This window comes from Pseudorca crassidens, chromosome 3 (genome assembly GCF_039906515.1).
Source record: "Pseudorca crassidens isolate mPseCra1 chromosome 3, mPseCra1.hap1, whole genome shotgun sequence".
Classification (NCBI taxonomy): domain Eukaryota; kingdom Metazoa; phylum Chordata; class Mammalia; order Artiodactyla; family Delphinidae; genus Pseudorca; species Pseudorca crassidens.
The window spans coordinates 91,672,960-91,685,765 of record NC_090298.1 but is presented as its reverse complement, the minus strand read 5'-3'; the positions used below and the strand labels follow the sequence as shown (position 1 = coordinate 91,685,765).

Sequence of the window (12,806 nt, the reverse complement as noted above, 5' to 3'; positions counted from 1 at the left end):
GGTGGCATAAGGATGTGTCACTCTTAGATGCTCACACTGGTTCCCTGATGAGGACAGTCACCCAAATCGTGCTGCCACTTTCCACAGGCAGTGCTTTGTCCTTCCTCTCAAGTAAGAGACTCACGTCCTACTCAGCCCTACTCCAGGGCCTGCTCTGTCCCTTGCTGGTTGGCAGACACCCTTGGCTTCCTCCTTCCCTTTCAATGCTAAGGCTGGGGCTAGTACCCAAGCTGACATTACCATCAAATACAGGGTCTGGAGATTCCAAAGCAAGAAATACTAGTGGTTACTTCCCCAAACCACATCAACTATGTATTTATAATTGTGATGAATAAAGATGGGAAACCGGATGTATTATAAACATGCATCACGGTTTACCTCGAGAGACCATAGCTCTTTTGTGAAATCCAGGATTCCTGTTGATAGAAACTTGGGCCCAGAGTCCTCAAACATTTTTCAAATAGCACATCACATTTTCCCTTTCTATAGGCTCCTCTCAGACTTTTCAGTTTGAATTGTGATGCCTAGGTCACTAAGCTCTGGTGAAGTAACATAAAGATACCAGAGGCCCTGTATCAAGGGGACTTGACATTCCCATTGCTCATGATGAGTTTGTGCAGATGCAGCAGATTCTTCTCACCTGGTCCTCCCTAAGCAGTAAGATGAATGCACATGAAAGGCGGGACTGAGGTCCGGTCCAGTGCACTCAGGATAGATGACTCGTTCAGGCCCTGAACGTCCCCCTTGTTAGCACCATGAATAGATAACTCCGGAAATAATATTCCAGAGACCTGAAAGCTTTAACAAAATTTCCAGGTTAATCTTACAACCTCAGAGTGCTACATGATGAACCACACTAAAATGACATGGTTCAATACTAGTGGTCTAATAGTTTCCAAGGAAGTAGTCATTTTTGCAGCAAAGCCAGTGATCTTGACTATTGATATAATGACTTTTTCTATTGTGAGTCAACCCAGCAAAAATTTATCGGGCTCCTGCTTCTCCCTGGTGGCCCAATCTTTAGCATGGCTTTCTTAGAAACACTCACTCTCTAATAGGTCTCTGAGCAAAATCACACTTCAGAAGAAAGGCACCTGATCATTTCCCTCATGTGATCTGAAAAGAGCCAGACAGAGAGGATGGGGGTTGGGGGGGGTCCTACCTTAATAGCCAAGTCACAGTGCTCGCTGGCAGTGGTGAGCTGCTCGATGTGCCTGTCCACCTCTGCCACCGAGAGGCTGCAGCTACTCTTCTTCCTGCAGCAGACCACATTCTCCAGCCCCGTCAGCACCCTCTGCAGCTCCGAGTTCAGGTCGCTGCAGTTATCTGAAAGTGGATGCGGATACAACGAGTTAAGCAGGCAGGTGGGCGATGAGCGCTCTCTGTTTCGCTTACGGAGAGGAACCCATTCAGGTGAAATGGATGGCAGTGGAGCTGGACGTGTCCAGGTTTAACACCGGCAGCCTGATCTCCCAGCCTGCTGGCCTTCTGAGGCCTGGGGCCAATACAAAGGCTTTATTAAGGAGTTTCAGACCATGGCCATTTTCTAGACAGCCATGCCACGCTGCATTCTCTCGTCTTTCACTCAAAGGCAGACACATCTCAAGTTTCTCTAGTAAGAACAAAGAAGTGTCCCAGAAGGGGCTGTTAGGACTTCTGGTCAACCTTCCTGCTCAGCCATTCAGATAAGGACTGATTTCAGGAAAAGTTTCAGCTAAAAAGATCTCATAACTTTACTAAACGAAAAAAAAAAACAAAAAAACCCCAGAGTGAGCAGAGACACTAGGTGTTTAAAAAAAATAGCAGCTGTATAAGGGACAGTTCTTGCCCTCAGCGAGCTTATAATCAGGACTTTTTTCCCTGATATAACCAATCAACAGGCTCTACTACTGCAATTTATACCACTTCTTCCATCAGGGGGAAAACAAACTATTCTAACAAATTCCATATTGTTCTCCGTGTAAATGTCTTGTAAGCAATTCTAATAATTTGATTCTGACTTAAAAGTCTGGGTTACTTTTAATTGCTGGACACCCAGGGCTTAGTCCAGGGAGGAGAATTAATTATAATCTTAATGTGAACTAGACGTATCTTAAAAGATAATTTGGGGGAGGGGCAAAAATCCCCTTAAGTCAAATATAAATATGTCAACCTATTTTGGATTCTATGTGTCGCTATGCCATTCAATTCTTATAGCAAGACAGGTGTTAACTACAGCGATTTATCCAAGTACACCTTTCCCTTACACTCGGCCTGACTCCTGTATGGAAGAAGCTTAAAGGCTTCATACTTCCCTCCTCTTCCCTTCTCATCGCAGGTTCCATGCCCTAAAATACTCAATTGCCTTTGGCGCTCACTTGCACAAGACTTCAAGAAAACCCCCAGCATTACAGTAAGAGGATATCTCAGAATATTCTGGGCAACTTTATTTGACTGCCTATATCTACAAGTTACCTAAATCTAGACAGAAGAGAAGTGTGAAGCTTTCACCGCAACCAATGAACTCAATGATTCCCCCTCCTCTCCAACCTGTTTTCCCCACCTCTCCCAGCTCTGTGAACAGCACTACCATCCTCCCAGTTACTCTGGTTAACTCTCTGGCAACCTTGATTTCCTTTTGCTTCACACCCTAAATCCAATCCATTTTTTGACTGCAACCTCCAAAACATATCCCCAAACTGACCTCTTCTTACCATCTCCACTGACACCAGCCTTGGTCCCAGCCGCCATCATTTCTTAACTGAACCACCGGAACAAGCTCCTACCTCCAGTCCCCAACACTGTAGCCAAAGTGAGTCTCTTAAGGACATAAGCTGGATCCTGTTACTCCCCTGGCCCAAACCGTTATATAAACTGTCATTCAAATAAAGTCTAAACTCCTTACCAGAGTCTCTAAGGCTCTGCACGATCAGCCCTGTTGATGTTTCAACCCAGGCTGTACCGTGGAACTTCCTGGGGAGCTTCTACAAAACACCAATGTCCAGGCCCCACCCAGGCCAATTAAATCACACTCTCTACGGGTGGAGCTTTGGCACTGGAAAATTTTTTAGGCTCCTCAGATAACCCTAACGTGTAGTCGGGGTGGGAACCACTGGCTTCTCTGGTCCTTGCCTCATCTGTCCACCTTCCCCCGCATCACTATGCTATGTTCACGCTCCTGCCTTCTCTCCATCCCTGGAAGATGCCAACCTCTCATCTGCCCCAGGGCTTTCTTTTCCTTTGCTGTTCCCTCTGCTGAGACTGAATTGTACCCAAATCTCCTCCTACATTCAGCTCTCAGCTCAAATGCCACCTCCTCACCAAGCTCTTCTCTGTCTGAAGTATGGGGTTCCATCTCTTCCCCCTTAGTCCCTGTCCTATTATCCTATCTTCTCCATGGCAATTATCACTATCTGCTCTGACCTATGTGTCTGTCATCTCTTCTCTACTAAAGTGTAAGCTTCAAGAAAGAAGGGACTTTGACCTTCCTCCTCATTTCATCTCCAACACAAGACAGGCAATCAAAAGTTATTTTTAAATGACCAAATATAAATACCACATCATTATATATTTAAGAGCCAGCAAGACTAGAAATAGACTGTCAACAGCAGCATGTTTTACATCCACCTTATGCTTTTTGTCCTCAGTATGGACCATGCCCTGAACTGCTGACAACAGGAGGACAATCTCCACTGCCGAAGCCCTCTGGAGATGGACGGCAGGTGCCCATCACCAACTCAAGACAAGAAGGTCCAGAGCCAGGTGCAGCACTCCTTAGTTCCCACACATGCTGATGAAACTATCTCCCGAGCACACTTAATTCCAGGTAACAAATGGAGAAGTTTCTCCAAAGGATCATTTACCTTGAGGTGCAGGGTTTCCTGGTACCCTGAGCTGCAGTTAACACACACCCCTGAATTATTTGGATTATTCCTGAGTGGGATGAGGAAGGAAGATGTCTCTATTCAGCCATTCATAAGGATTTCCCTAGCACGGCCCCACCTGATGCAATGATCACTCTGGACATGTCTGCTGAGGGGTCTTCACAGCAGGACTGGAGAGGTGCCACCAGGCTGTGTCCTGAGGATGTTGGGTTACAGGCAACAGGAGGCAAGTGTAGGGACCTGATCAGTCTTTCTTTCTCATACTTTGATCAGTTGCTGAGCCCTGGCCTCAGGCTAGAAGCAGGGTACAGAGATGAGCATGAGCCTTTCAACTCTGAGAGGCTCACAGACGTACGTGGCAAAAGCCACAGTCCTCTCTCCCACTCCCCTGGGGAAAGTAACCACAGAGAGCATGATGCAAGTATAGGACGGAGCATCAGGAAGACGGAGGGGGGACTTCCCTGGTGGCACAGTGCATAAGACTCCGCACTCCCAATGCAGGGGGCCCGGGTTCGATCCCTGGTCAGGGAACTAGATCCCACATGCGTGCCGCAACTAAGAGTTCGCATGACACAACTAAGGAGCCCACGTGCCGTGACTAAGGAGCCCACGAGCTGCAAATAAGACCTGGTGCAACCAAATAAATAAATAAATAAAAAGGAAGATGGAGGAAGGCACTTAAATGAACATGCAGACTGCAAACAGCTCAGGAGCATGTTCTATTCATACCTAGGAGGGCTATGAATGCTTTCCTTGTCTTAGGAAGCCCAATGTGTATCACACAGGCTGGAGGATGAAGCCCACACACTCTTGCCTATTACCCACTGGTTTTACATAAGCCCCACCAGTAATCAGGTGCCCCCTGGCTGTCTTTTGTCAGTGTTCCCAGTTTGGGGCCTCACAGTAGGACAGGGTGGCCAGGCTGGCAGAAGCAGATATTCTGGGCCCCCTGTTGGTGCTGTCGCATAGCACCAATCGCTCACCACCACTCACCCCACCATCAACGCTACTCAATACAGGGTGGCCTTATCTTTCAGTTGGTGCCACGTTCTTCTAAATATAGACTTTGAATAAATCCTCAGTTCCTTCCCTTGGCCTCCAATGCCCTGCACGGTATGGGCCCTGCCAGGCACTGGAGCTTCAACACTGAAGGCCAAGGTAGTTGGAGTCTTTATAAAAGACCCGAAGTTTAAGTTACGGGACCAGAGGAGCAAGATAAGCTCAGACAAGGGACCAAGAGTTCCAGAACAAACAGCAAGTGCCTCATTTATAAACCACAATGAAATATCATCTCAGGCCCATTAGGATGGCTACTATGTCAACAACAACAGAAAAGAGCAGGTATTGGTGAGGAAGTGGAGACACTGGGGTCCTTGTGCACTGTTGGTGGGAAGAGTAAAATGGTGCAGCTGCTTTGGAAAACAGTATGGCAGCTCCTCAAAAATTAAAAATAGAACTACCATGTGATCCAGCAATTCCACTGCTGGGTACATACCCAAAAGAATGGAAAGTAGGCCCGCAGACAGATCCTTGTATATCATGTCCATAATAGCCAAAAGATGGAAATAACCCGTGTCCATCGGCGAATGAATGGATGAACCAAGTGTGGTACATACATACATCAGAATGTTATTCAGCCTTAAAAAGGAAGGAAATTCTGACACGTGCTACAACATGGATGAAACTTAAGGCTATTAAGCTAGGTGAAATAAGGCAGTTACTAAAAAAGACAAATACTGTATGATTCCACTTATATGAGCTATCTAAAGTAGTCAAATGCATAGGGGACAGAAAGTAGGAAGGTGGTTACCAGGGGCTGGAAGGAAGGGGGACGGGGCAGGTATTGTTTGACGGGTACAATTTCAGTTTTGCAAGATAAAATAAGTTCTGGAGATCTGTTGCACAACAATGTGAATATAACTAACAGTACGGACCGGTACACTTAAAAATGGTTAAGATGGTAAATTTTATGTAATGCGTTTTTTACTACAATGAAAAAAAAAAGGCTCTTCATTTAGGTGATGATCACAGTGACTCTGGTTTGATCAGCACTCTTGACACTTCAGAAAGGGCTTTCACATACATCATCAAGTTCCACCCCAGCAGGAAGGTGGTAAGCCTCGCTCCAAAGAGGAGGTATCTGAGACTCGAAGACACCCAGTTTCTCACCCACAGCTGCACAATGGGTGGGGGGCAGGGCTCGAAGTACAGTGTCGCCCTTCTGTGTCCAGGGCTACCTTCACCACACTGCTCCAACCCCAAGCAAGTACTGCTATGCGGACAAGAACAGGTCAGCTCAGCCAAGCCTGTGAGGGTACCTACTCATCGCCGCTGTTTCCCAGGAAAGGCAAGAGAGGACATATATCAGAATTAAAGGAGGAATAGTAACTGTGAGTGGACTCGGAAAAATTAACCATGTATAATGTAATTCTTAGAATAATTACTAGAAAAGAATGATGAAGAGGCATAGCCAGAAACCAATACATAAAATAAAATTCTAAAAACTATGCGGTTAACCCAAAAGAAGGAAGACAGGATGGACAGAAGAACAAAAAATTCAGAAGGGGCAAACAGAAAACAAATAGTAAACTGAGAGACCCACAATCAATCGATCATTAACTACATTAAATGTTCACAGACTCCCCAAAAGGAAGATACTGTCAGCATGGATTAAAGGCAAGACTGACACTACGGAGAGGATGGAAGTTATCAAAAACAACAACAAGAGGAAAGAACAAGTGTTGACAAGAATATGGAGAAACTGTAACCCTTGCACATTGTTGGTGGGAATGTAAAGTGGTGTAGCCACTGTAGAAAACAATTTGGTGGTTCCCGAAAAAGTTAAACATAGAATTACCATATGACCCAGCAATTCCACTCCTAGGTACATGCTCCAAAACACTGAAAGCATAGACTCAAACAGATGCTTGTATGCCAATGTTTACAGCAGAATTATTCACAAGAGTCAAAAGATGGAAATAATCCAAGTATCTGTTGACAGATGAATGGATAAGCAAAATGTGATATAAACGCATGACAGAATATTATTCCACCTTAAAAAGGGACAGAATTCTGATACTGCTACAACATGGATGACCCCTGAAAACATTAGGCTAAGTGAAATAAGTCAGTTACAAAAGGACAAATATTATATGATTCCATTTATATTAGGTACCTGGAATAGGAAAATTCATAGAAAGTAGAAGAGGGACTTCCCTGGTGGCACAGTGGTTAAGAATCTGCCTGCCAATGCAGGGGACATGGGTTCGATCCCTGGTCCAGGAAGATCCCACATGCCGTGGAGCAGCTAAATCCATGTCACCACAACTACTAAGCCTGCGCTCTAGAGCTCGTGAACCACTACTGCACCCACATGCCACAACTACTGAAGCCTGTACGCCTAGAGCCCGTGCTCCACAACAATAGAAGCCACCACAATGAGAAGCCTGCGCACTGCAATGAAGAGTAGCCCCCGCTCACCGCAACTAGAGAAAGCCTGTGTACAGCAACGAAGACCCAACACAGCCAAAAATAAATAAATTAATTAAAAAAATAAAAATACAAAAAAAGAGAGAAGAGAGGTTACAGTAGATGGGCAAATGGGGCAATATCGTTTAATGAATACAGAATTCCTGTTTGGGAGGATAAGAAAACTCTGAAAATGGATATTGGTGATGGTTGCACAGCTCTGTGAATGTACGTAGTGCCACTGCACTGCACACTTGACATGGAACTCCGGTGTGAAGGGTCACACGAGGCAGACCCGCTGCGGCACCTCAGGCTATGCTGTGCTTTGTAAAGTAAAGCTAACGGCTCGGTTCCGTGTCCATGGGACAAAGAGGATGTCCTTTGCAGCAAATACTCATTATTCTACCAGAGGTTATAGCTTTATAAAAATGAATTTGAGGTAGCACATAGCAAGCAACCACAAATAAGGGAAAAACACAATGACTGGGACCAGGGAAAGGCTGAGGAAGCCAATGGAGGTGAACACAGCTGCTAGGGCTGACTCTTCTACTTAGTGCCGTGCTCCCTGGCAGCCAGGGCAGAAATGAATGCTCTCCCGTCAGAAAGCAGGAAGCATTCCAGTTGCACAAGGGACGCAATGTGTTTTTAACAATTAGATGCTAGAAGAGTTTAGGTACCTGGGACTTCATGTGTGGTGTGAAGCGATGTGATTGTGAGTCCTTTCAGCCACAATTTCCCACATATGCAGATTTCATATGGTTTCTTCTGATACTAACTTTCAATTAAATTTAAGCTGTAGACCATTCAAGTACAACGTAAAGGGAATTCTGGGCAAGGCTAAGCTCACACAATCTTGGCACTCTGCCTTCTAGCTGTCTAATTTGCTGCAGAGATGAAACAGAGGATAAAAAAGAATAAATGGAAGGGACATCTCCCTTCAACGAGAGGATGGCAGGGTTTCATAACCGGTGCAGCCTTTTTTAAAAAACATTTTTGAATTAATTGCCAGCATTTAAAAATTATTAGAATTTACAGCTATTCCTGTAAAATTAGAAGGTCAGGAAATACCAGCTCTTCCCATGACAGCAGTGGGCAGAGTGGCCAGCAGCTGCCCCTTTGGACTCGTCAGGCTATGGTGCTCCACTGTTCTGCCTGCTTTCCTCACCCCATCTGCTGCCCACCGCTGTCAGAGTCTGCAGCACCTGCCTGGGTGGGCCATCTTTTCCAAACGCAACTTGCCCAAGTTAGACTTCCGATAGCAGCTGGAGAAAAGACAGCTCAGGTTCTATTTTTCTAATGAGAACCCAGAGCCTTAGGTTTTTAGGTTGCTGTCTGAGGGAAGACCCAAGCACCTGGGAAATCTGGAAAGGAGGCCAGAGGACCTTCATGGCTATGGAAACGACGCCTCACCAGCATGCTTTCTTGGTTAAATACATACTAGTGGGCAAAGCTGGTTTTCCTCTTTCAGGATCAATTAGACCTATCCCCAGTGCTGTACACAAGAAACCATACCAGAGTTGGTTCATTCTGAATACGGTGTTAAAGGCTGACTCTACTTTTGTTGAACCCCCTGTGAGAACCCTAACCCAAATAGAAATATAGCTAAATAGGCTAGATGTTAGAAATATTCCCCTGTTCCTTTGATTCCAAGCAACGTGCATTTACCAGAATGAATCTGCTCCAAAATATGGTCCCAACTTCAAACGTACTTACTCCTGGGGCTCGGCATTCACTTCACGGTTAATGGTGATGTGTCTGCCTAGTTTGGAAGCCCCTCACTGTCTTTTCACAATGGTTCTTTTTAAAGCTTTGCCTTAAAATCTGCTCTTCCAGTAAGCCTTCCCCGATTACCTATAGTCTCGTATTTACTTCTTTCTTTGAGGCATCGCCTTCCCCATAATTACTTATTATCTGACACATGGACCCTACGAAGTCTGGCTCCGGGGAGCAGGGACTCTGTTCATCCATCCTTGTGTTCCTAGACGCTCACAACACTGGGCACGGAGTCGTACTCGATAAAGACCGCATGAGTTGAACGTGTAAAGGTAATGAAAGACTTTTTCTAAGCTAATTTTTAAAAGTATCAAGTTTTGTTTTATTTTTTCGGTACGCGGGCCTCTCACTGTTGTGGCCTCCCCCGTTGCGGAGCACAGGCTCCGGACGCGCAGGCTCAGCGGCCATGGCTCACGGGCCCAGCCGCTCCGCGGCATGTGGGATCTTCCCGGACCGGGGCACGAACCCACGTCCCCTGCATCGGCAGGTGGACTCTCAACCACTGCGCCACCAGGGAAGCCCAAAAGTATCAAGTTTTGTTAGACTGCTCACTGACAAAGTATCATCAACTTGGAAAATGTGCTTGTGGCATGCGAATGTGGTCTGCAGAACCTCTTCTCACAAAAACAATGTCCACAGCGATGGGTGGGGCTGCAGTAACACTAGTGAGGTCCGTACTTTATTACCATTATAGAAGAAATAGGCTTCCGGGGCTGGTCTGGGCAGCTGGTCTGACACTGGTTTTAAGGAAAAAGATGTCATGAGTTCCAAACAACCCAAAAAACAATCCAACCTGAGAAGACATGGTCTGCTTAGAAAATAAAGGCTGCTTATCTTAGGAAAGGAGTGCATGAACCTAACAATCATGGCAGCTCATTCTGAGCAAACGTGGTGGATCAACGCCTTTCCATATCTATCTTAAACTCTAAGTCTCTTTTGGGTGCTGAAAAATTACCGAACAGTAGAGTTTGAGGGAAATATTTCAAAAGTACCACAAAGTGAAGTGGAGCCATAATCTTTCCCGCTCTCAAGCTTGGTTACTCTGTGAGGAAAGTTCTGGAATGATATGAGGTGGCCTCCTTGGCCACTCGGCCCTGCTAACATTCACAGACAGGCCTTGTTTGACCAGGCTCAGATCCCTGGGAGGAAGCGCACAGTCTCCTTAGAGAGCCCCCTGTGAGTCAATGTTCGAAACGTCTAAGCCTTCCCTGGGCTTGGTTCTCAGGGATGACCAACATCGTGAACCTCCTGGGATAAATTAAGCTGCCCAGTTAAAGTAAGGAGAAGAAAAACAAAAGCAACACAGGGCTTGGGCTGTTCCACCGTCAAGTCAGGGTACTAGTTTCAGTCCTGTCTAACTTTTCCAACCTGGGGACTGGTTTCTCAAAGTTTCAGAATCAGGTTACCAATGATCTGATTCTCCTCGAAAAATTCTCTGCTGGAATATAACTGCCTACTTAGTGCCTCATTCCTAACAAAAATCCAGTTTTCTCTGGACAGGCTGCCTTGCCGTTGTAAACACTTCCCTCCCACTCTGCAGAAATCATTTTGAGAGAAGGCGGGACTGCTTTCCCTGCCCCGACCTCCCTTTGTCCCCACCGCAATGGGCTGCTCGACACTTTGGAAGATTTCTCCTGAAGTCTTTAAGCCTCATGGGCCATTAAGCCAGGAAAATCTGGCTTCAACATTAAACATATTTCATAGTCACAGTCATGCCAAATAGCCAGGTTTCACGTGTAAATTCTTCCTTGGTTGTCCTCCAAAAACTATGCACAAGAAGGAAATCTCTATCTAAATGATCACACCAGCAAACATGGTATCATATGCTTCCTGTCCTCGCTGAGGGTTTAATAGTTCAGCATTGCTAAATTCCACAAAAATAAGAATTTCTCACCTAAAACCAGAAGAGATCTCAAAACACAGGAGCAGAACCCATCACAGCCTGCGCAAAAGCCCATCAGATCAGGGATTTTGTTTGGTTTACGGACGGTTGCTCCAGACAAGCTTTGCTGTTCCATGAACAGAGTTGGGAAGACAGCCTACTAGAGCGAGTGCGCCCCACAAACGCTAACACGCATGACGCAACACTGAGCCCATCTCACACACATCTGTGCTCGGCTCTACTGCAACACCCAGAATGGTTTGGTCTAAGGGTGTTGTTTCTAAGACGGAGATCTGCAAGATCTCAGTGAACAGCAAATACCCTGCTAGTAAGCCAGGTGCTGTAATCAGACAGCTGCTCCCTAAATTCTGCCACCAGTACTAGAGACCTCAAAGGAGGGCAGTAAGTAGAGCACACCATCCATAAGCATGCTTCACCGTTTAAGCAGGGGTGTGTAAAAGCAAAGCCATCTATAGAAACACGGGCGGCAAAAGCAAAGACAACTGCTTAGCTGTGTGGTCTTGGACAAATGACTTGCCCTCTCTGAACTCTGTCATCCCAGTTTTACAGATGAGGAGAGTTACAGGGCCTCCTTCAAGGCTGAGGATTGAACATGAGGATGCATGTATATGCTCAACACAAAGTAAGTGAACAAAGCATGTTAGTTATGATATGCAGCCTCCCTTTGAACTAGAACTCTCTGCCAAATTATGAAATAGAAATCCCAACTCATAATTCCTACCTTATCTTTGTCTACTTAATTACCTTTACTTTACAAACGATTGTGTGACCAGGTTTGAACAGAGGTAATGCAATTTATTTTAAGATGCAGTGTGACACCACCGGGACCTTTCTGCTGTATATGACTGCTTAGGTAAGTCAAAACACTTTCTAAATTGCTGGTTTACCCCTCCAGGCTCTGAGGACCAACCACACCCTGGAGCCAGCTTATCGAGGGGGCAGCCAGGCTGTGATGAGTGGGGTTTGAAAACAAAAGAAAAGTGCGTTTTGATGAAGGGAATACTCCTGTTTTCTTAAGTGGAGATCGGCAAATATACTGCAGCAAACTCTGTATATAAAATCCAGCTCAAGAAAACCTCTGGGTTGCTAATGCAAGTTTGCAAATATAGCAGGCATAATGAAATGGCTGCTTTTTAATGATTTCCTGTGATGGTGTTTATAAATGGTAGCTTTTTTCCCTACTGAAGCAATTTAATAGGAAAATGGCACAGGAGTAAGAATATGCAGCCAATGAACACGCAGGGGCGGGGCTCAGCTGGGGCCTTCATCAGGTCCTCCTCCTTGCTGCCCGGGTGCCTGCCCTCCACGGTGACCTGGCAGGTACCGGCCGTGCCCACAGCACTCTCCTCCTGCCCCCTGCTCTTTGCTTGCATCGTTCCCACTTATCCCGCAGCTTTCTGCTTAGATGTGACTACTGGCCACGTCTTCTGATGCTCCCACTTGAGGGTGTCGCTAGGGGCCCCTGCCCACCTCCTTTTGTGGTCCCACTGCCAGTCATTCCCTGTTTCCTTTGCATCCTCCAAAGAACCGTGAGCTCCAAGATGGTGTTCACTGTTCCTCACATATCTGGGAGCCTCCTACGAGCGGGCATTGTTACTTCGGTAAACAGGAGAGCCGAAGTCCCTGCCTGCATGGAACCTGCATTCTAGTGCAAGAGACTAATAAAGACTGGTGATACATATATAAGGCAATAAATGCAAACACGAGGTATCATTAGGTAGTGCTAAGTGCTGTGAAGAAAAATGAAGCAGGGATGGGAAAGGAGTACCTGCATTGTGAGAGTGAGTGACAGCACCAGG

General features: G+C 45.9%; 1 protein-coding gene across 7 annotated transcripts in view; it reads right to left on the bottom strand.

Moving 5' to 3' along the window:
- The window catches only part of MCC (MCC regulator of WNT signaling pathway), a 464,176-nt gene that overhangs the window by 71,363 nt on the left and 380,007 nt on the right, over positions 1–12,806 (bottom strand). For all 7 annotated transcript variants that reach the window (XM_067731409.1, XM_067731408.1, XM_067731411.1 and 4 more), the window contains one exon: positions 1,163–1,326. In XM_067731409.1, the coding sequence (XP_067587510.1) occupies positions 1,163–1,326 (164 nt within the window). The remainder of the gene's footprint in view (positions 1–1,162; positions 1,327–12,806) is intronic.